We start from the raw sequence: 22,003 nt of genomic DNA on the forward strand, positions 1-22,003 counted from the left end.
GAACCGATAACCAAGCCCTCTAAATTCGCGCCTTAATGAATACCAAACACCAAATAAGGAAAAAAATCCAAATGTAACTAAAACTTTTTCTTTCTTTATTTGAGTTTGGTGCGATGTCTATTTTACATCCTTAACTAGGTAGAGTTATTGTAGTAGTAACTTGTACACTAATAAATATCTTTAAAATTAGAAAAAGTTGTTGGTCGGAGATAATTAAACCGGAAGAAAATTTTAAAATACTTCCTCCATTTACTTTACTTATCCACTTTTAATTTTACACGTCCTTTAAAATTTAATAAATAAAATGCATATTTTATTATAATACTCATATTAATCGGTGTATAGTCTCATTAAACTTGAAAAATAATTTAAAAATGAGTACTCCCTCCGTTCACGTTTACTTGTCCACTTTGAACTTTTTACGCTATTTAAAAAATAATAAATGAAGTGTATAATTTATCAATGTGTCCATATTAATTAGTGCATATTTTTATTGGATTTGAAAAATGATTTGAAGTGAGTAATTAATATTGTGGGTAAAACAGAAAAAATAAAATTGTCTTCACTTAATATGCTAAAAGTGACAAAGAAAAATGAAAATTTATTTTTAAAATACTGGATAAATAAAAAATTTATATTTAATATAATGGACCAATAAAAGCCGGTTCATTTCGGCTTTCATCTCTCTATATATATAGTACTCCACCTTTTATAGTACCTTCCTTCAATACTCTCTGCTTAAACCCTCAAATTTCCTTACTCTTTTTCCCTAGCCTATATTTCCTTACTCTTTTTCCCTAGCCTGTCCACAAGCAAAACACCAAACAAAGACAAAGATTTAAACACACAAAGGCGGAATCTTGATATCTCTGGTTTAGCCATTTTTCGCCGGAATCTTGATTTGCCGGTGAACTCTTTAACACCCCTTAAAGGATAAGACCAATGCCTTATAAATGAGATTCCTTTTATGAAGATTTATTAGCTTTTTTTGTTGAGTTTCTTCAAGGACTAGAAAGGGAAAAAAGAAAAAGAAAAAAGGTTGGCTTTCTTATAGGGAAAATGATAGGGGGGTTGAAGTTACTATTTTTATGGGCTTTTTCGATTTTAGCTTCAAAAACGGTGGTTGCCGGAGTTCCGGCCATTGGGGTGCACAGAAATGCCTATGCTACCATGATGTATATGGGTACACCAAGAGACTATGAGTTCTATGTTGCGACACGTGTCATGCTACGATCACTTTCTCGGCTTGGGGTTGACGCTGATCTCGTCGTTATTGCTTCTCTTGATGTTCCTCTTCATTGGGTCCAAACCCTGTAAGTTTCATTCTCTCCTCTCTACATAAATTCACTAAAAATAAAATCGCATTTTACTGGTACACCCCTGTTTTATTGTTGTTTTTACCTTATGCACGCCGGTGAGAAATTGTTCACTTTTAGAAAATTATGAGTGTTTTAACTAACTTACGGCGGGTTTTCTAAGTTACTTTTTTAGAAAAGCTACATAAATGATTCTTGATTATTCAAATAAGAGTATTTTTGAAAAAATAATATCAATTTCTTTTTAAAATTCTAAAACATAACTTAATTTGAAACAAAATAATTTTTTTTAAAAAATCTGAAACACAATTTATTTAGAAACAGAGGAGTAAAAGCATATTACGTCCATAAAGCCTGATGTCTGGTAATTGTAGAGGGACGGTTTTATTGTCTATCGAATTTCAAACTTTATTTTGTGGGCCCTCAAAATCTCTTGATTATAGTAACAAAATTTACAACAATATAACTAGTGTAGTTCCATAAGTAGGCATTATAATAAAAGTTAGTCGTTGGAAAATTAAAGATAGTTATATTCAAGGGAAAAAAGTTAAAATCGTGTGTTTTTAACGTTAAGGGACATGCAAATTTAGATAATAAAAATTATAAACTGCATTTTTTTTATATCAATATGATGAAAATACATTCTAAAATATTGATTAAAGTAACGACACATAATTTGGTGTGGACGGAGTCCTCGAGTACAATCTTGTTTGCATTTTATTATTTTTCCTTTATTTGTTTCTTTTTAATTTGATTTTTAAGCATCAATTATCCACCTGGTCGACCCACATAAAAATGGTCATGTCGACCAGGTTGTCAAATCGGAGGAGATTTTTAATAGGATCTGTTTATATCACAATTAAATTTCAAACATGTGTCAAACGGCAAACTAATTTTAATGACAAATGGTCATGTCGACCAGGTTGTCAAATCGGATCAGATTTTTAATAGGATCTGTTTATATCACAATTAAATTTCAAACACGTGTCAAACGGCAAACTAAATTTTAATGACAATAGAAAGACACTAAAATAGTATAATACAATAGTTGGAATGGGTCAATTCTTGTTTTATCTAATTTTTTGCTAATAAATGGCTTTAACGGCTGTGAAAGGAGGGGTTTGCATATTAATTAGGGAATTAGTAAGCAATGTCACTCTTGATTTTGCCAGCACATACGCGTTTATGCAAATAAATTTTCTAAATTACCAGAATTCAGAACTAATATTAGGCGTGTATAGATTTAATTATCATATGACTTCTGGTAAGTCATCGTGCTGTGTTAACGGACACGACAATCAAAGATAACCATTTGGATATAAAGTACTCCTAATAAGTAAGAAATTAGGTCAAAACTACATCACTGTGTGAGTTAAACGCATGTCACGAGTTAGAATTTCATTATAGATAAAGACTTGAATTTAAGAAAGGTAAAGGAGTGAGCCAACCACACTGAGTTTCGACCGATGTGCACAGGCGGAGCTACAATTCTGCTTGTAGGTTTGAAAGAAGTAGCTTTAGCTCAGATTCTGATCTGCGCTAAAAGATCGGCTTAATTTGTATAAATAATTTATTTAGAATCAAGTAAGATATCTTTTTAAATTCAAAATTCATAAACTCAAAATTCTAATTTAACTCTTAATAAAAGATCAAGAGATTAGGTCAAACTACTTTGTCTAGAAAATGGAGAAAGACGTGCACTAATGTTTGATTTCAAAGATATAATAATCAGAAAGAGGGACTTTGGTGGTGATAATTCCTTTGTGGACTATGGCAAAGTTTTTGTTTTGGCACAGGAACTTGCATGAATTGGTTGTTTCTAGGAAGTGCTCCTTCTTTTCCTTTGCTCTTTTCACATCATTTCGTGGCCACTTCTTCAAATATCACTTTTATGGCCTGATTATTGTGTTCTTTAATAACCAAAAAATCTCTTTGGGTTAATTATTATATATGATCCGTAATTCGATGAATAATGATCGGTGTACTTATTTTTGGTCTAATATAATATAACTTGAGAGGTATAATGATGAAGATGATCTAGTTTCATCGACAATGGTAGTTGAATTGTTGGTGTTCGTCCGATTAATTAAATTCTATTAGTAATAGTCTATAAAAAAAAATTACACTGTTAAATCACCTAAGATAATTACAGATATAACTAAAAATAAGACAGACAATTTGTTATACAAGTTAAATTTTAGCAGTTTTTTGAGAGGGATAAGGATGATTTCATTCCATAGACATTGAAAAAGGATATCCCTTTTTGATCCGTTTGAAAATGGTTTATCACTAAGCTGACTAATTGGGTCATACACTTTATGATACAGTTGCTTAATTTGGTTTAAAGTAGATTTCCATATGTCACCTTCTCCCACTTTGTGTTTCTTAAAGTTATTATCACAAGGGCTAAAATATTTCTTTTGAGGTATATGTGTCTAACTCGTATAATATTGCCTATACCAGTTGTTTAAGACATCATGTTCAAGTGTCCTAACTTGGTGGAGACCCAAAATAGGTTATTACTTTAGACATGTATATTCTTCTTGTTAAGTGCTCCAACGTTCAAACAAAAATAATTTAAGATATATATCGCATAGGCTAAACTCCTATCATTCAGGTGTAATATTTATAGTCTATTTGACCAAACTTTTGAAACGTCAAAAGTATTTATTTGTTTTTAAAAATAATTATTTCAGTGAGTTGAGTGTTTGGCCAAACTTTTAGAAGAAAAAAAGTGATTTTCAATGGTAGCTTCAGAAGCTTAAAAAAAAAAAACCTTTTTCTAGAAATACTTTTTGAACTTTGACCAAGCACTAACTGCCACTCAAATATCGATAAAAGTACTTTTCAAATTGATTAGTCAAACACAAATTGTTACTCTTTAAAAATACTTTTTCGAAAAACAATTCTAACGAAATCTACTTTTTAAAAAAGTAGATTCTGAAAGCCTAGGCAAACATGATATTAGTGCTTTTCCGTGGTACATACCAAACACAAGCATATTCTAAGTGATAAAAAACATTATCCACCGGCCAACAGCACAAAGAAAAAGTATACTATCTTTTTATAAAGCAAGGTGATGGTTTTGGGGATAAAAACAAGGAAATATGTCCACCTAATAAGAAGCTATGATGATTCTCCTGTTTTTGCCACCCAACTCAGAAAATGACAAAACAGTTTCATTTGAAACTGTCACCAAGTAGTTAAAAACAGTTTTCTCAGTCTATGAATTGTATGGATCACGTATGCTAAAAAAGTGAACCGACTAAAAGAAACGTGTTCAGGAATTGATTGGTTCCTAAACCTTGTTCAGTCTTTCTTTTTACTTTTTTTATAATCGAGAAATCTTGAGGAGCAGTGACGCATGGTTCAAAACCTAGTGGATGACGGTTCCGTCTTTTTACTTATCTGCTACAAGATTCGAACTTGTGACATGCGTCTAACCTACACATCACATATTGTTCTCTTATCATTACCGGTTGCCTTTGCAGCTGCCTATGTTGTCATTTGTCAAATAGATTAACAATCGTAAAAACGTGCGGACCTTCTGATATGTGATTGATTGATCATCTGATACATTTCAAAGCCAAAAACCATTTGACTTGAGAAACCTAATTAAGAGTCTTGTAAATTTCCATGTTGTTACCTAAGTGTTGAAAAAAATATGCTCTCATATCAAAGTAACATTCCTATGTACTGTAAGTATGTGTGACAGTTACATGTCATAGCTCTAGCATTCATTTCACAACTGCATAAATGATATGCCCATCTCCAGTACTGTGTTTCAATCCAGTTAGTATTTTATCAGCATGGAATTGGATCACAATAAAATAGAAATCTAAACTTCATTGAGGAAGTCATTGTAAGTTTGAAGGTTAAACTAAAAGCATTTCTTTATATCGTTGGTTAATATTGCATCCTTTATGTTAGAACTAGTATGCTATTCCTTAAGTAGCAAAAAATTCAATATTCTTAGGAGAAAATAATTATTGTTACATGGATCTTGAAACTAAAAGATACCTTTATGTACTGGATGTGCAGAGAGCAGGAAGATGGTGCAAAGGTGGTCAGAGTTGAAAATTTGAACAATCCATACAAAGGGCAATCCAATTTTAATTGGAGATTCAAGTTAACGCTGAACAAACTTTACGCGTGGAGCCTAACAGATTATGAACGGGTCGTCATGCTTGATTCTGACAACCTTTTCCTCCAGAATACAGATGAATTGTTCCAATGTGGTCAATTTTGTGCTGTCTTCATCAATCCCTGCATATTCCATACTGGTCTCTTTGTATTGCAGGTAACAGCTTTTCTCCGCGAACAATTTTTTTAATAATTGTTAGTTGGGATTTAGATTCTTTTTAGTTGTCTCTGAGAATAAACGTATGAATGAGATGGTATGCCAAGTAGTTATTTTACTAGTTTCCAAGTGAAGTATTAGGTGGGGGTGTTCATCGTCCGGTTTGACTTGGTTTTTGATTAAAACCAAACCAAACCAGTTACGTCGGGTTTTTTTAATATTCAAACCAAACCATTATAGTATAAATTCTATCGGTTTCAGTTATATCGGTTTTATTGGTTTGGTTCGGTTTTTGCGGTTTTTTTTGGATTTTAAGAATGTATTAATACAAAGAACCTTTGAATTAAATTGTAACTAAACATCTACTTTTCATGATTCTAGTTACCTCCCTACATATAGCCTTTTGATATCTCGCAGCTCTCTGGAATTTTTGTTATCTAAACTCATCATGTTGATGAAGCATTGAGAAGAAAGCACAGAAGTTAAAATGAAACATGATAAACAGAAAGACAAAGTCATCTACCAAATCTTTTTAAATTCCAATTGCCATTTTCTCCCCTTTAATTTGTTACAGATAAAATGCTAGCCTATTAGTAGTAATTCAGATGGCATGTAAAAGAGGGAACCTAAAACAGGATAAGGGGAAAATTTTTATTTTACCTTTAGCAAATTTCTTTTTATTTTACCTTAAACTTAAATGGGCTACACTTTCCTTTCTAATTATTTGAATTTGTATTGGACTTGGAATGAGCCAAAATTTTCAAGAAGATATATATATATATATATATATATATATATATATATATATATAATATTTTAAATACGTATGTATCTATCGGTTCGGTTCGGGTTTTTTTGGTTTAACACTAAACCAAATCAAATGTTATCGGTTTTTTAAATTTAAAACCAAATCAAGTCAAACCAAGCCGGTTTTCGGTTTATTAAGTCGGTTTGACTTGGTTTACCGGTTCGGATCGGTTTTTCGGTCTCATTTGAACACCCCTGGTATTAGGTAAATTGTACAAAGTTACTTATAAAAGTTAAATTGCAGCCATCAAAAATTGTATTCAAAGACATGCTTCATCAGTTAAAGGTTGGAAAGGACAATCCAGATGGCGCGGACCAAGGTTTTATCGGAGGCTACTTCCCCAATTTACTAGATCAGCCAATGTTCCATCCTTCCCTTAACGGTACAAAGCTCCAGGGGAATTATCGACTGCCTCTGGGTTACCAAATGGATGCCTCTTATTATTGTAAGTTCGAGCCGCATGTTTTTGCTAGACTACGTTTGCTATATCTCACCAATGCAGACTTTTGAAGCGGCGACAAAATTATAATGATTTTTGCCTTTTGTTCTTTTAGATCTCAGACTCCATTGGTCGGTACCATGTGGACCTAATAGTGTCATTACTTTCCCTGGTGCACCATGGTTAAAGCCTTGGTATTGGTGGTCATGGCCTGTTCTTCCTTTGGGCATCCAGTGGCATGAACAGCGACGTCAAACTCTCGGGTTAGACTAAAATCCTTTCTTTTAATATGTTTGGACTATAAGCAACTACTCCTCAATTCTAAGCAAGTTGGGGTCGGTCATATGAATCTCTCACTGTCCATGGCGCTCCATTCAAGCTCTGTCTGGTCTATACATCAAATATTTTCCTACATTGACCATTGCACATTTTAGAAAATCGATAAGCAATGTCCTGTTTTTTCCGCACATCCTTCTTGTTTTCACTGTTCTAACCTGAAAGTACCCTTTTTAGTAACAACCCTCGAGCTTGCTGAAATGCATTCTTAATCAGGATCTTTACACAAATAGCCGGACGGACTCATTGTTTACTTTTACGTATATATATATATTACATATGCTTTTACTTTGAGCGGTTGCATAGGCGGCTATTTAGGATAATTCTTCTTAATTGAAAATTTAATCTGTTTGGTATTTGGCAGGTATGATGCAGAGATGCCACTAGTGCTGATTCAAACTGTTCTTTACCTTGGAATAATTGTAATGACATGCCTAGCACGTCCTAATTTATCTAAGTTGTGCTATCGACGTGAAGACACCAAGAGCATCTTCTTAATGCGTACTGGCCTGAAGTCTATCGCGATATGGTCCATTCTTGCAGCCTACATTGTTCCGTTCTTCTTGATTCCTCGCACGGTTCATCCACTAATCGGGTGGGGCCTCTACTTACTAGGCTCTTTCGCGCTATTGTGTGTAGCAATGAACACATTCTTGTTGCCAATGCTGCCTGTTCTCGTGCCATGGCTAGGAATATTCGGGGCACTTTTGGTCATGGCTTATCCTTGGTATTCTGATGGTGTTGTAAGAGCACTAGCTGTATTTGCGTATGCGTTTTGCGCGTCCCCCGTGGCATGGACAGCATTAGTAAAAATAATGTCTTGTCTTAATGTTTCACTTGAGAGGGAAGGATTCTTGCCTAGGTTGAGTGAATCTGCTGCACCTGCTGGTTTCAACAAGCTGTATTGAATTTGAAAATATGAAAGTTGAAGATATCAAATAGGGAAATTTTTCAAAAAAAAAAAAAAAGGGACTTGAATTATTGAATTATCCAATGGGGTAATTATGGAAGTTTGCTTGAATTGATCTTAAGAGTATGCGCTCTTACACAAGCTGAAGTAATTCTTTGATGTGTTCCAAATTCTGATATGAACTACACAATGTAAAGATGGGATGAACTAGTGTGTATTATACTTGGAAATTGGATTTTGTTACATATTCTATTAGCTTTTTCTCCGTTGCAATTGTAGAAACAGATGCATTATATAGTAGTAAAGCAAATTAGATAATGTGTGTGGAAGTTATTTTTTAAATTCTCTCTTGCTGGATCACTTGGGCCGGCCTTGTCCAAGTAAGTGGTTAATATATTAAAGGAAGACAAAAAATATTCCTGAATTTGGGCCTTAGTTGCCATGGCCTAGCCTTGTGACAAATACCTACTGTATGATGGGCAATTTGCACGATTGTCCTTATTCGGGTGATATGATTCTCATTGGCTCGAGTGCATTTATAGAGCCTATGATTCGTGGTGGAGCTCAACTTACCCTCTATTTGGATGGTTGTTTCCCGTGGTTCATTAATGTACAGTATGATATGGTACAATATGGTGTTATATTGTATTGTACTGTATTAATGAACACTATGTTTGGATAGACTGTGCCGTTTGTTGTGGTTTAATAACATTTGTATTGTTTGGTTTGACTGTATGAAACTGTATAACAACTTGTAAGTTTACTAAATTACTTTTAACTCTTAATTAGAAATTAATTTATATGTATTAATAAAACTCAGTTAAAGAATAAAATAGGAACTTTAAAAAATAAGTAGGTAGTGAGTGGGAGTAGTGAAGGGGTGGGTGGTCTGAGGTAGGTGGTTGTGGGATGAGGAAGGGGTGGGGTTGGGTGGTGGTGAGGGGTGAGTTGTTATGGGGTGGGGTTGGGCGGTGGTGAGGGGTAGTGGATGATGGTTGGGGTAGGTGGCAGAGGAGTGGGGTAATTGGGGGTGGGGGATGGGTGGTAGGGTGGGGGTGGCGTGAGGTAGGGTGGGGGTGGTGTGGGATGGATGGTGGAGGGTGGGGCAGGGGTGGGGTGGGATGGATGGTGGACGGTAGGGTGGGGTTGAGTGGTAGGGTGGGGTATAATGGAGAAATGAAATACGTAACCACGGAAAAATCACCAAATCCGTGGTTACAAAATTGGGACTTTTCATGGTTATATAACCATGGAATGAACCACAGGTTTACAACACCATACCACATAATTTTAAGAACAATGGAAATAAATATGGTTTCATAGAAAACCATACATTAAGAAACCACCATCCAAACAGGGGGTTAGAGTCTATGATCTTCATTGGAGCTTATTCACCATATTTGGAGCATTTCAAAGGGTCTCAAATGTGTATTTCCACACTACACACTTGATGATGATCATTGATGAGAGCCAAGTCTCCACGAGCTTCGTAGAGGTGGAATCCTGCAAGGTTTGGGAGATTGCTTGGTTGGGAGATTTAGAGCTCGAGGTGGCTATTTGCGCAAAGAGCTATTTGTGCAAGTGGTGACTTGGCGCAAGAAGGGTTATGCTTGCAAGAAGGCCATGCATGCAAGGTTGATTAGAGGGTCATCTATGCAAGGAGGGACGTGTTTGGTCATTGAAGGTCAATTCTTGAATTGAAGACTACACTAAGAAGACTAGCCAAACAAGGCCCTTGCCTCATTAATGACATTTTTGTAATAACTTAGTCTTCTTTAATCTAAAAGTATAAATACTAGACTTAGATATTTCATTACTTAAATTTTGATGATGAATATTTAAGAGATACTCATATTATGAGTGATAGTTTGTTTAGTTAGTTAATTAGAGATTATCTTAGTGACTAGTTGTGTGGATCTTTGGTTGGTAATTTAAAACTCTTATCCTTAATTTTCTACATTGAATTGCTCATTTGTGGATTCATCGAGTCTTCCTTGTTGATTATCAATCAGTATAGATTCATTAATAGAAATCAATCAGGAGGATTTAGGTTTAACATACTTAGATTTGCCTATAATTCCTTTACTAATTAGGTCTTGCTTTTATCTTAATTCCTTACTTTTTAATTCATTTTTGAATTTCTAGAGTTTCCATTGGGAATCTTATCTTTGAGTGGTCTTTAATTTTTGTCCCTCAAATTGGTGGTCTTTAATTTCTATCCTTCGCTAGAACTCCTTGGTTTCGGGTTCGAACTCCTGTTCAGTCAAAAATTAAAAAAAAAAATCGTAAGGTAGAGTTTGGATTCGCAAGGTAGAGATTTGCCTGCAAAACTCTGCCTACCTTTTGGCAGAGTTTGGAACTCTACAAAGTTTGCGGTCAAAACTCTACCTTAAGGTAGAGGTTTGCATTAAAGCAAAAAGTTTTTTTTTTACTCAATTGAAATTTTGCAAAACTCTGCTTTAAGGCCTAACTTTGCTACAAACTTCTGCCTTGTGATTTTTTTTTAACTGAGCCGGGATTCGAACCTCAAACCTTATGGTATTAGGCGGACAAAAATTAAAGACCACTAATTTGAGGGACAAAAATTAACGACCAGTGCATTTGAAAGGGTAATCCGTACAAAAAAAGAGTCCGGAACCAAAATGCCCCCAAAAAAACTACTTTGAAGCAAAATACCCCAACAAAAAAAAATGTTACAAAACTACCTTTAGCGCAGTAATTTACTGCGCTAAAGCAGTTCATGGAGACGGAGCCGTTAACTGCTTTAGCGCAGTATTTTACTGCGTTATAGAAGCTGTAAAATACTGCGTTATACAAACAGTACCAAAAAAAAAAAATTGGCCAACTTTATTTTTTGAAACACTTAGTGTTTTTTTTCCATACTTTGACCAATGACTAGTCGTGTGTCAAGACTCCGAAACGTCAATATTTTATATAGAACCTGATATTTTTTTCTGCGTACAATAATGTATGCTCAATACATTAAGGATACGTAAACGTTTGGATCGTCATTTTAGGGGTTGAAAAGGTGCCCGAAGTAAGTTTTGTTTGTAAACTTTAGATATAAGTGTTCTATATACATAGACGACCATTTTTGTTTGAAGACTTGTTGTCATTAGCTTAAAGTTTTTTTATTTTTAGGGTTTAGATTTAAGTGTGTTATTTTTTAAAGTGTAACTTTATTTCGCATATACGCGGTTTTTTGCGCTCGGACGTCTGATTTACACGATTTTTTTTTTGCAACATATTTGAAAGAAAGTTACGCATTAAAAAATAACACACTTAAGGAACTTAGTATTTTTTTCCATAAAAAGATCGCAACATCTTATTTTAATAAATCTTTTCTTTGCAGCACTTAGTGCTTTTTTCATACTTTGGCCAACGATTGGTCGTGTGTCAAGATTCCAAAACGACAATATTTTATATAGAACCTGATATTTTTTTCTGCGTACTATAATGTAGGCTCAATACATCAAGGATACGTAAACGTTCGGATCGTCGTTTTAGGGGTTGAAAAGGTACCTGAAGTAAGTTTTGTTTAAGGTTTAAGTGTTTTATTTTTTAAGGTTTTGATTTAAGCGTGTTATTTTTTAATCAAGACATAACTTTATTTTGAATATAAATATAATTCTAAAAAATATAGGGAGAAAAACTAGTTGTAAAGTGGTCAAACTTTAGGTGGTCATAACTTTGCGCTCGGACGTCCGATTTACGCGATTTTGTTTTTGATTTTGGGTATTTTTCTGAGATAAGGCGGTTTGGCCGAGTCGATTTAAAAAAAAAATACCTTTTATCCCATTTAATTTCAATTTTCCCCCAAATTGGCGTGAAATTTTCAGTTTTATTTACTTATAAGATGATAATACGCAATAGATTTCAACATAAAAATTCCGGGGTAATGTAGCTGTGCATGTCAATTTCACTTCTGCGGTTTCAATTTTTGCAAATAAAGCTGACTAATTTTCTCGACATATAAAGTTGACTAAAATAACCTTACAGTCAAACACTAAGTTTTTTCAAACAAAACTTACTTCGGGCACCTTTTCAACCCCTAAAATGACGATCCGAACGTATACGTATCCTTGATGTATTGAGCCTACATTATTATACGCAGAAAAAAATATCAGGTTCTATATAAAATATTGACGTTTCGGAGTCTTGACACACGACTAATCGTTGGCAAAGTATGTCAAAACACAATAAGTGTTGCAAAAAAAAATTGCCAATTTTTATTTTATTTTAGTGCTCGCTATTTTACTGCGCTATACAAACAAAAAAAAAAATCTTTAGCGCAGTAAAATACTGCGCTAAAGCAGTTAAAAACCTTTTGGCAACGACTTTATTTTCAATAAATCTAAACCCTAAAAATAAAAAACCTTAAGCTAATGACAACAAGTCTTCAAACAAAAATGAACGTCTATATATATAGAACACTTAAACCTAAAGTTTACAAATAAAACTTACTTCGGGCACCTTTTCAACCCCTAAAATGACGATCCGAACGTTTACGTATCCTTGATGTATTGAGACTACATTATTGTACGCAGAAAAAAATATCAGGTTCTATATAAAATATTGACGTTTCGGAGTCTTGACACACGACTAATCATTGGTCAAAGTATGAAAAAAACACTAAGTGTTGCAAAAAATAAAGTTGACCAATTTTTTTTTTTTTTTGGTACTGTTTCTATAACGCAGTATTTTACTGCGTTATAGATTTTTTTTTTTTTTTAACCGCTTCTATAGCGTAGCAAAATACTGCGCTAAAGCAGTTAACGGCTCCGTCTCCGTGAACTGCTTTAGTGCAGTATTTTACTGCGCTAAAGGTAGTTTTGTAACTTTTTTTTTTTTTAGAGTATTTTGGTTCAAAATGATTATTTTTTTTTGGGCATTTTGGTTCAAAAATTGTGTATGATGGGTTTGGACTTTGGACTTTGGTAATCTAACAGTGACCCAGAAGAAGCAGCACTTCTACTTGACTGCTGTTCTCTACAAAGCTTGATATTTATACCATCAGTTGACAAAAAATAACCATTTATCATTGATAAGACAAAGACCAATATCTAAGTTGGACATTGAATCATATAGGATAAGTTTCCTCCAAAAAGCATTTCCAGCTAGACAAATTTGGATTTCCTTCAAAATGCACCATCAGGCTATATGGTAGAATAGTTGAAGTCCTTCCACCTTTATCTATAAGTATTGGATTTTGCATTTGGTAATTGAAAAACCTATATTGTGAGTGTTTAATCTATATTAGTAAATCTTTTTGATGCGAATTCAATTTTTTTGGATCAGTTGGTTAACTACTATAAAATGTGAATTTTTATGGACGTCGTGTCGGAAGTGGCTCGTTGGGAAGGGATTTGACGAAAAGTCCATAGGAAACATTTCGTCCAGCCAATTTCGAACATGACGGCCGATTGGATATTTTCATAAAAATTAGCATCTTTTAGTAGTGATTTTAAATACCAAATGCTTAAACGAAAAATGCAATCAGGGAAATTAATGCAAAACACCCAACTGGAAAAGTAGAAGAGAAATTCTGTTTCATTCATACTACACACTAATTACTTTTTGTTGCTCAATGGCTAAACCGGATTTCATCCTTTTTAGTGAGTACTACTGTTTATTCAATGATATGAGGGCCTACGTCCAACAATCAAGCAAAATCAACATCCCATCATAAATAGCTTTTTTGTATCTTTTAAAAAGTTAAATCTTTATACAAATTTGGAATTTTTGTCTCAATGCCCCTATGTGTGCAAAAGTTCCCCCCTCTTCTAACGTTCGAAAAAAAAAAAAAAAACTGACTTCTAAATTGGCAGGGCCCACCTCCATGAAAAAGAATAATAACTCTTTTGGTCCCTTAATTATTGATAAATGTTAATCTTAGTCCTTGTGATATCTGACTAAGCATATATGATCTTTAATTAATTGAACTGTGCTCTTTTAATCCCTTTACTTGTTAATATTCTCAAATTTTCATGATTACGATTATCCCACCACTAAATTACGCATGTGTTATGTTACGACTTACACGTAAACTATTGCTTTTATAGTTGCCGTAATATAATTCTAAAAATAGTGCAAATAGAGCATATCTCCTACATAAAGGAACCCAAGCTACATATTTCAATTAATTGGAGGTTAAATGTGCCATTTTTAATATTATAAGGACTACAATAACGATTTATCAAGACTTGAGGGACCAAAAGTGCTATTTTTCCTAAGAATAACAAAAAGAGAAATCTCATAGTGGATCTCCACATAGTGACCAAAGGAAGAAAAGTGACAGCAACTACTATAAAATTGTATAGGCCATGCTAGGACCATATCCCTATTTTTTTTTTCCTTCATGCACACCAACATTGCTATTAAACTTAAACCTATGTATATTCCACACATGCAGGCTAATAAAAATGACCGTTTCACCATTTTATTTATACGTAAATTAAGAGAGATTAATAGCTAAGCATTTGAACCATGACTTTGTGCTCGACGTTTATTTAATATCATGTTTCTTTTCTATATGAGTTGTGTCTCCCCTCATTTTTGTCGTTATTTCTTAATTACTACTAGTGTTTCTTCTGTAGCCAAAAAAGTGATACTCGGCTGATTAGAAATTTTAACAAAAGAATTCAAAAAATGCAAATGTGCACATCGACTGAATATACCTGACTATCAAGGCGATTCAATAATTTATAGTCTAGTAATATTTTGTTTTGTTCAGTAATTTTTGTATATCTTTAACTATAAAGGATTTTTGATTTAGATATCGTTCATAATTTTGGGACAAAGGTATACAGTATATCGTTCACAATTTTTCTTCAAAGCAGCTTGCGCGCTAGCTAATTTAATTCGTTATGGTCTTTGATTTTAATTATCTTGAATTTAAACCTTTTTAGTTTTTAATGGTGAGTTGCTTATACATTTATGATTATTTCACTCAAAAGTAAAACTTTTATACTCAAGAGTTGCAGGATTGACGACATATCTGATTTAGATGATTCTGATCAGTCTCTGACTGGTAGATAGCAGTCAATTTCTATGACTTTATAACAGAAAAAGACTAGTATCAGCACTGCCCATACTGGAAAATGATTCATTATTCATCATTCAGGATGGAATAATACCTGTGCACCTATATGTATTGACAATTAATTTCAATATTTCCATTATCATTCTGGAGGCTAAATTTATAAGATAGTTATCAAATGTACGAAAATTTTAAAGTGTATAAAATTAAAATTCAAAACTTACTACTTCCAATTTATGTAGTTTAAGAAATTTGTCCAACTTACTACTTATAATACTACATCCCGTTTCGGTCTTATAATCACACAAATATTATATTTAAGACCATACATTTTAATCACACAAATGCTATGATATGATTAAGATTACAAATTTCAAGAAAATAATTCCTTTAAATTTCATGTAGTTCAATTGTGTCATATACATAGAGATAGACGAGTCAGATTACAGAACGGTCGAGTGCTAAAGGTGTGATCTAGTGATCAATAAAGTGAGTTGAGAACGATATATGAGACCTTTCAAGTTCAACTATAGCGGAGACAAAAACAATTAGGTGATTTTTTTCTATCTATCCAAATCTTAATGGACAAAGCTATATTGTTCTCATTAGTAAATACCAAAGGTAAAGAACTCAAAGGTAATGATTGATCATTACCTTATTCCCTAACACCAAAGGAAAAGAACCCCTAAAGTCTCCTTTTCTCGTTTGCTTTTTAAATAGTGTATGATTAATTATATATCGTGCTTTTTACTGCTAATCCGCACAGAAATCTAAGTTACAAGTGATGGAAACAATCATAAGAGTCCAAGTTCTTGACTTTTGAGCAAAATGGTCACACATTACAAGTTGGGGTAATTATTTACACATCAAACACATAATCCTAAACGCGAGGGAACACAAAAAATATGACCGTTGCAGGTACCAAATTCCCCACATCATATATATACTTCAACCACTTAATAACATTCCTCCTTAGTTTCAGTTCCACAACATTCCGTCTCAGCTCAAATTCTTTCAGAATCATTTAAATACTATTTTAATTTAATGGCTGTTTTCATTAATTCTTATTTTACTTTCTCCATTTTCTTAGTTACTTACTTGTTTTTTTCTTTCTTCTTCCATGCAGATTCAGCTAGCAGTACTGTGCCAGCTTCAAATTCTGTCAAGAACCGCCGCCATAAATGGATTGGGCCGTCAGGCACCCGTCATATCTCCGTTAACGTTCACGGTTTTGGAGATTATCAGTCAGTTCAAGAGGCAGTTGACTCTATTCCGCAAAACAACAGGATGAATGTCATTATTGACATTTGCCCCGGTTATTACATGTAATTTTATTTTCCCTAAGCCATACTCTTCTTGTATATCACCACTCTCACTTGTTAAAAGAGTTCTTTTTGTTGCGTTTAAGCGCTATACACTAACAGTACAGTAATAGTTAGTAGTTACTGGTTTTATGACTAATACAGATTAGGTTGCAGTGAGAGGGTAAAAATATTTTATGTCTAACTTTAATCCTTTTCTCAAACATATGTTCTTTTTCAATTTAATTTATATACGCTAGGTGGTTGGCCGAGTGTAAAATGTTTTTAGCTTGTTGTAGCATGCAATTCGATAATATAAAAAAAATTGCAATGTCATTGTCATGTATAGAAGTTAATTGTTCTTTCTTTAAAGAGAGAGTTTTAAAATGGAATATAAGGTGTGTATTAAATGATTTTACACCTTTCTTGAACAATGCAGACACTTAATTAAAAAAAAAAATCCTTCTCGAAATTCAGATAGTATAATTATATTCTTTATCTTAATTATATACCATGCAAGTATATCTTATATAAAGTGTAGTATATAAGGAATCTCATTTATTTTTATTCGTCCTAGTACGTGAACATGTTTTTATAGACCCATCTTTCTATAGTTCACGGGTGTCTTTACTCCTTGTATCCCCATTTCTATTGTAAGGTGAAGATATTTGAAATTTGCAATTTAACATAACTCTTATACATTTGTGTAGTTATAAATCATCTCATTAATGCTTGTGATCTTTGCTATTGTTGATAATTTCTAGTTATATAGATGTCTCTTACTTTGTGTGTGATCCTAATTTGAAACATGTGATCTAAAATAAATATTAGACATTTGTATAGCTATAAATTTTTTTATTCTATAAAAAAAAAAATCTTTTACGAACAGATTAAAAAGAAAAGTGTACTACATATAAATTGAAACAAGAAAATATTTATGTATTATTTTAATGAAATAATGTGTGTTGTTGTGGTGGATACAGTGAGAAAGTGGCGGTGCCAGACACAAAACCATACATAACGTTTCAAGGAGCAGGGAGGGACGTGACGGTGATAGAATGGCATGATAGAGCAAGTGACAAAGGTGCTGATGGACAACAGCTTCGTACATACCAAACTGCTTCTGTTACAGTTTATGCTTCTTATTTTTCAGCCAGAAATATTAGTTTCAAAGTAAGTATGCGTTTATCATATGTCATTTTCTTCTCTGTGCTTTTTTGTTTCTTTGTTTCTGGTAAACTTTTGAATTTCGATGTTGTCACTTTTAGATCTTATTGTAACTTTGTGTGTACAGGAGGGTTTGTCCGTTAAAGATAAGAATTTCCATATCACTATGTGTGGCCAAAGTTAGAAAAATACAGGACTAGATAATGCCTGGTAGAATGTTGTCAGAAACACTTTTTGAGTTTGCACCAATGGGAGAATGGATTTAAGACACTTTTTGAGTTTGCACCAATGGAAGAATGGATTTAGGTTTTACACTTATAGTTGTAGTTTAACTGATTATAATATGCTATTTACTGTCTTTTTAGGTAATGCTGTAGATAATTATTTGCAGTGGGTTTCTTGATAAATTGGAGAATATATGGAAAAACCCAACCCGTAATATAAACATGACTCCATATGAGTAGTAGTCTATTGTCATATACTTTCTCAGTTCCATAACAAGTGTCATCTTAGCCAATTTTTTTTTGTCCCATCTTTACTCGTTTTCAACTGTTGGGACCAAAGTTACCATATATAAAGAATTAGAGTTTAAGTTATATATAGTGTCTGCATAAATAATTTTTATCCCTATTACGTCGTTAAAAAAATATTTATAGGTAAGTCTTTTAAAATGTGGAATATGTAATTCTTAAAATAAGATAGGTTGCTTATTTCAATAGGTAAAAGTGAGTTGATAATGTAAAAAATCTTTAGACTAGTGGTGTATATAGCTTTGATACAAAAAGTTACTCCACTTTTATAAACTGACATGGCAAATATTTTTTACAAAATAAGTGTAATCTAACATGTGTTACATTTATTTGGAATTTCGCTAGGTATGTTATTGTTGTAAGTGTAATTTAACATGTGTAATAGTAGGTTAATTCTTTCTTATGTTTCAGATAATTCTAATTCTACTTCTTGTAGTTACATATATATTAAGTGATTTGATAGTGTACAAATTCTTTGTGCATAGAAGTTACAATGCCATCAAGATATAAAAATTGTCACAAAACTAAAAATCTTTTTTTTTTTTTTTTGGTAGAACACAGCACCAGCACCATTGCCAGGGATGCAAGGATGGCAAGCAGTTGCATTTCGGATATCCGGCGACAAGGCTTACTTCTCCGGCTGTGGATTTTACGGCGCACAAGACACACTTTGTGATGATGCTGGCCGCCATTACTTCAAAGAATGTTACATTGAGGGTTCTATTGACTTCATTTTTGGCAATGGTCGCTCTATGTATAAGGTACGTACACATCGAAAACGTCCTATATAGTTTTGGACAATCTTTAATTAGCCAATTTTTAAAATTGCATTAGGCCTAAACAATATAGCTTGAAAGTATAAGCACAAAGTAAGACAATATGTTTCAAAATATTTGGTTGCATTGAAAAAGATAAAGATAATATTAGAACTAATAGTAAAAGAAATTTTTCAAAAAGGTGAGATAATTGCGCAGATTTGCTAAAGCTGGAATCCTTGTCTGTTCTTGATGTCTGTAGCTAGAATAAAAGGAGGATTACTTTTTCCATTATTTAAACATTCACGCTTGATTAGTGGTAAACTCTAACTATATACGCATTGAGTGCTTCTGCAGTAAACTATGAAACTAGTAGTACTATTTACGTAAAAAATAATACTACTGTATTAGCTATAGTAGGGTGCAAATGTCAACAGATCAAAATTTATGGGTTCAAGCATTTTCAAAAAAAAAATAAAAAAAATAATACAAATTTAGAAAGTACATAAAATGTATTAAGTCACCGTAGATATATTTTAAAATGTCATTAAGGGATGGATTAGATCATCCAATAATGAACATGACATTCTTTTTGAGACAAAGGCGGTAAACAGTAAAACTTTGACAAATAAGTCAACAATAAATATATAGAAAAGATTGTCCCACTACTGAACTGTGTTATATACTACCAAATGACACTGTCTAATCTAATAAATTCAACTCAAATTAATATAAATTAATATTATTTCAAAATTGGTTTAATACTTCAGTAATTACTGTATGATTTCTATTTTAAAATAACTTTTTCACCAAAATTAATACTTATGATATTAGTATCATATTATATCCAAATGCATATATTACAAGCAGAATTGAAGAAAATTATCTCTCTCCTTAATCGATGAAGTTCAGATATGGGTATCATCTCACTCCAGAAAAAGAATGGTCCAAAAAAACTTATTATCGGTCAAGCAAATGCTATTGTAAAAAAAAAACCGAAAAAATAGGCAAACCCGAGAAAACCCAACATTGAAAAATCTCATTTTTTAATGGTTTGATTTGGTTTATAGATTTAGAAATTCGACACATGATTTGGTTTGGTATTTAAAAAATTCGAACCAATCCGATCCATATACACCCCTATATTTCATATATTAAATTTATTCTTAATAACTGTCAAGATCAAATAAGATGCTAAATATGGTTGTGTTGGAGCAGGACTGTGAGCTACATTCAATAGCCACAAGATTTGGGTCCATTGCAGCCCAAGATAGAAGATCCCCAGATGACAAGACTGGATTTGCATTCATAGGCTGCAGGGTCACAGGGAGTGGCCCACTGTATGTGGGCCGTGCAATGGGCCAGTACTCCAGAATTGTCTATTCTTACACCTATTTTGATGATATTGTGGCCCATGGTGGATGGGATGACTGGGACCACCTTAGCAACAAGAACAAGTAAGACCTTCTTCAAAGTAGTAATTTCGCCCCATAGCCTATTTGTCATTTAGGACGCAGTCATTTTTGTAATTTTTTTGCATCCTTATTTCAGCATTAGAATTACCATTTTTGCACATTTGAAGAAATGGAAAATTGAGTTTAAACCAAGCGGTGTTGCCGGAAAAGCCTGGGAATGTTGGCAGGATAAAAAATTAGTAGTTTAAACTTAACAAAAATTACTTTTTGTTTCAAATTTCTGGCAAGAATGTCAAATGTTTGGCCTTGGCAAGCCAAACTTCAGACAAAAATGTAGGAAGTTTACCACCAAACTTCATACATGAATTTTTACAACTTCGATCGTATATGCTTGAATTTGGTTTTGATGTGGCTGAATTTGCAATTTCTTATATGGCTTCATTGGTGATCCCAAAATTGGCTATTTGTGCAATTCCCCTTTTCAAGCAAATTGCTTCGTTGTTTCTGTTCCTTTTTGGGCTTCAAAATATCAGTTTATCCTAAACTGGTTTGGGTTGTATGACTATTCCAGGACTGCATTTTTTGGAATGTACAAATGCTCAGGCCCAGGAGCAGCAGCTGTGAAGGGTGTATCATGGGCCCGTGAGCTGGATTACGATACGGCCCACAAGTTTCTAGCCAAGAGCTTTGTCAATGGACGCCACTGGATTGCCCCATCAGACGCTTAAATCTTTTTTTTTTTTTTTTGCACAGAAGACAATTAATTCTTTCAAATCTTTTTATCTTTTTCTGTTGTCAATTAATCAATTCTTTAATTCCATTCTTTTTGTTCATATAGTAAGAAAATGATTGCCATGAAAGTTATAGAAGAAATGATGGTAATCTATCTATATTTTTTATTCTTGGAGATTCAAGCAGTTCCCGTTAACTTATTTTCTCACATGATGAATCTTATGTCTCCAACTATTTGGAAATCCCATATTTGTATCAACGCAAGATATGTTTATTGGATTTTATGTATTAACTCGCAAAATATGCTTGTTGGACTCTATAGATTAAGAGCCTGTTTGGATGGGCTTATGCCTATAAGCTGCAAATAGCTTATAAGCTAAAAAAATAAGTTGGGGCAGTCTAAGAGCCCGTTTGGATTGACTTATAAGTTGTTTATAAGTTACTTATAAGCTGTTTTCAATTTTTTTGAGTGTTTGGCTGGCCAACTTAAAGTCATTTTGTGCTTAAAATAAGCTCAAAAAAATAATTGGGCCCATTTGACTTAGCTTATTTAAAGCAGCTAAGCCAAAAAAAATAAGTTAGACTACCCCAACTTATTTTTTTTAGCTTATAAGCTGCAAACAACTTATAGGCATAAGCCCATCCAAACAGGCTCTAACTTATTTTTTTTTGGCTTATAAGCTATTTTCGGCTTATAAGCTGCTTTAGATAAGCTAAGTCAAATGAGCCCAATTATTTTTTTGAGCTTATTTTAAGCATAAAATGACTTTAAGCTGGCCAGCCAAACACTCAAAAAAGCTGAAAACAGCTTATAAGCAACTTATAAACAACTTATAAGCCAATCCAAACGGACTCTAACTAGCGAATAGATATAATTTATGTAATCACAGAAATTGTCAAGATATGTGAAAGAAGTGACAATGGTCATTATAAGTATACGAAAGAACCCTTTCTG

At 33.2% G+C, this 22,003-nt stretch overlaps 2 protein-coding genes across 2 annotated transcripts; both read left to right on the forward strand.

Annotated features, from left to right (window-relative positions):
* The first annotated feature begins 711 nt into the window (after nucleotides 1–711).
* On the forward strand, nucleotides 712–8,370 carry LOC132635111 (putative glucuronosyltransferase PGSIP8). Its single transcript, XM_060351346.1, has 5 exons — nucleotides 712–1,313; nucleotides 5,358–5,616; nucleotides 6,668–6,869; nucleotides 6,979–7,126; nucleotides 7,564–8,370. Exons 1-5 carry the CDS (start codon nucleotides 1,060–1,062, stop codon nucleotides 8,105–8,107), a joined length of 1,407 nt encoding a protein of 468 aa, XP_060207329.1. The 5' UTR covers nucleotides 712–1,059; the 3' UTR covers nucleotides 8,108–8,370.
* Nucleotides 8,371–16,128: 7,758 nt separating this feature from the next.
* Nucleotides 16,129–21,340, forward strand: LOC132635112 (probable pectinesterase 68). Its single transcript, XM_060351347.1, has 5 exons — nucleotides 16,129–16,473; nucleotides 17,433–17,622; nucleotides 18,701–18,907; nucleotides 20,120–20,358; nucleotides 20,888–21,340. The coding sequence occupies exons 1-5, from the start codon at nucleotides 16,193–16,195 to the stop codon at nucleotides 21,042–21,044; spliced, it is 1,074 nt and encodes a 357-aa protein (XP_060207330.1). The 5' UTR covers nucleotides 16,129–16,192; the 3' UTR covers nucleotides 21,045–21,340.
* The last annotated feature ends 663 nt before the right edge of the window (nucleotides 21,341–22,003 follow it).

This window comes from Lycium barbarum, chromosome 4, assembly GCF_019175385.1.
Source record: "Lycium barbarum isolate Lr01 chromosome 4, ASM1917538v2, whole genome shotgun sequence".
Classification (NCBI taxonomy): Eukaryota; Viridiplantae; Streptophyta; class Magnoliopsida; order Solanales; family Solanaceae; genus Lycium; species Lycium barbarum.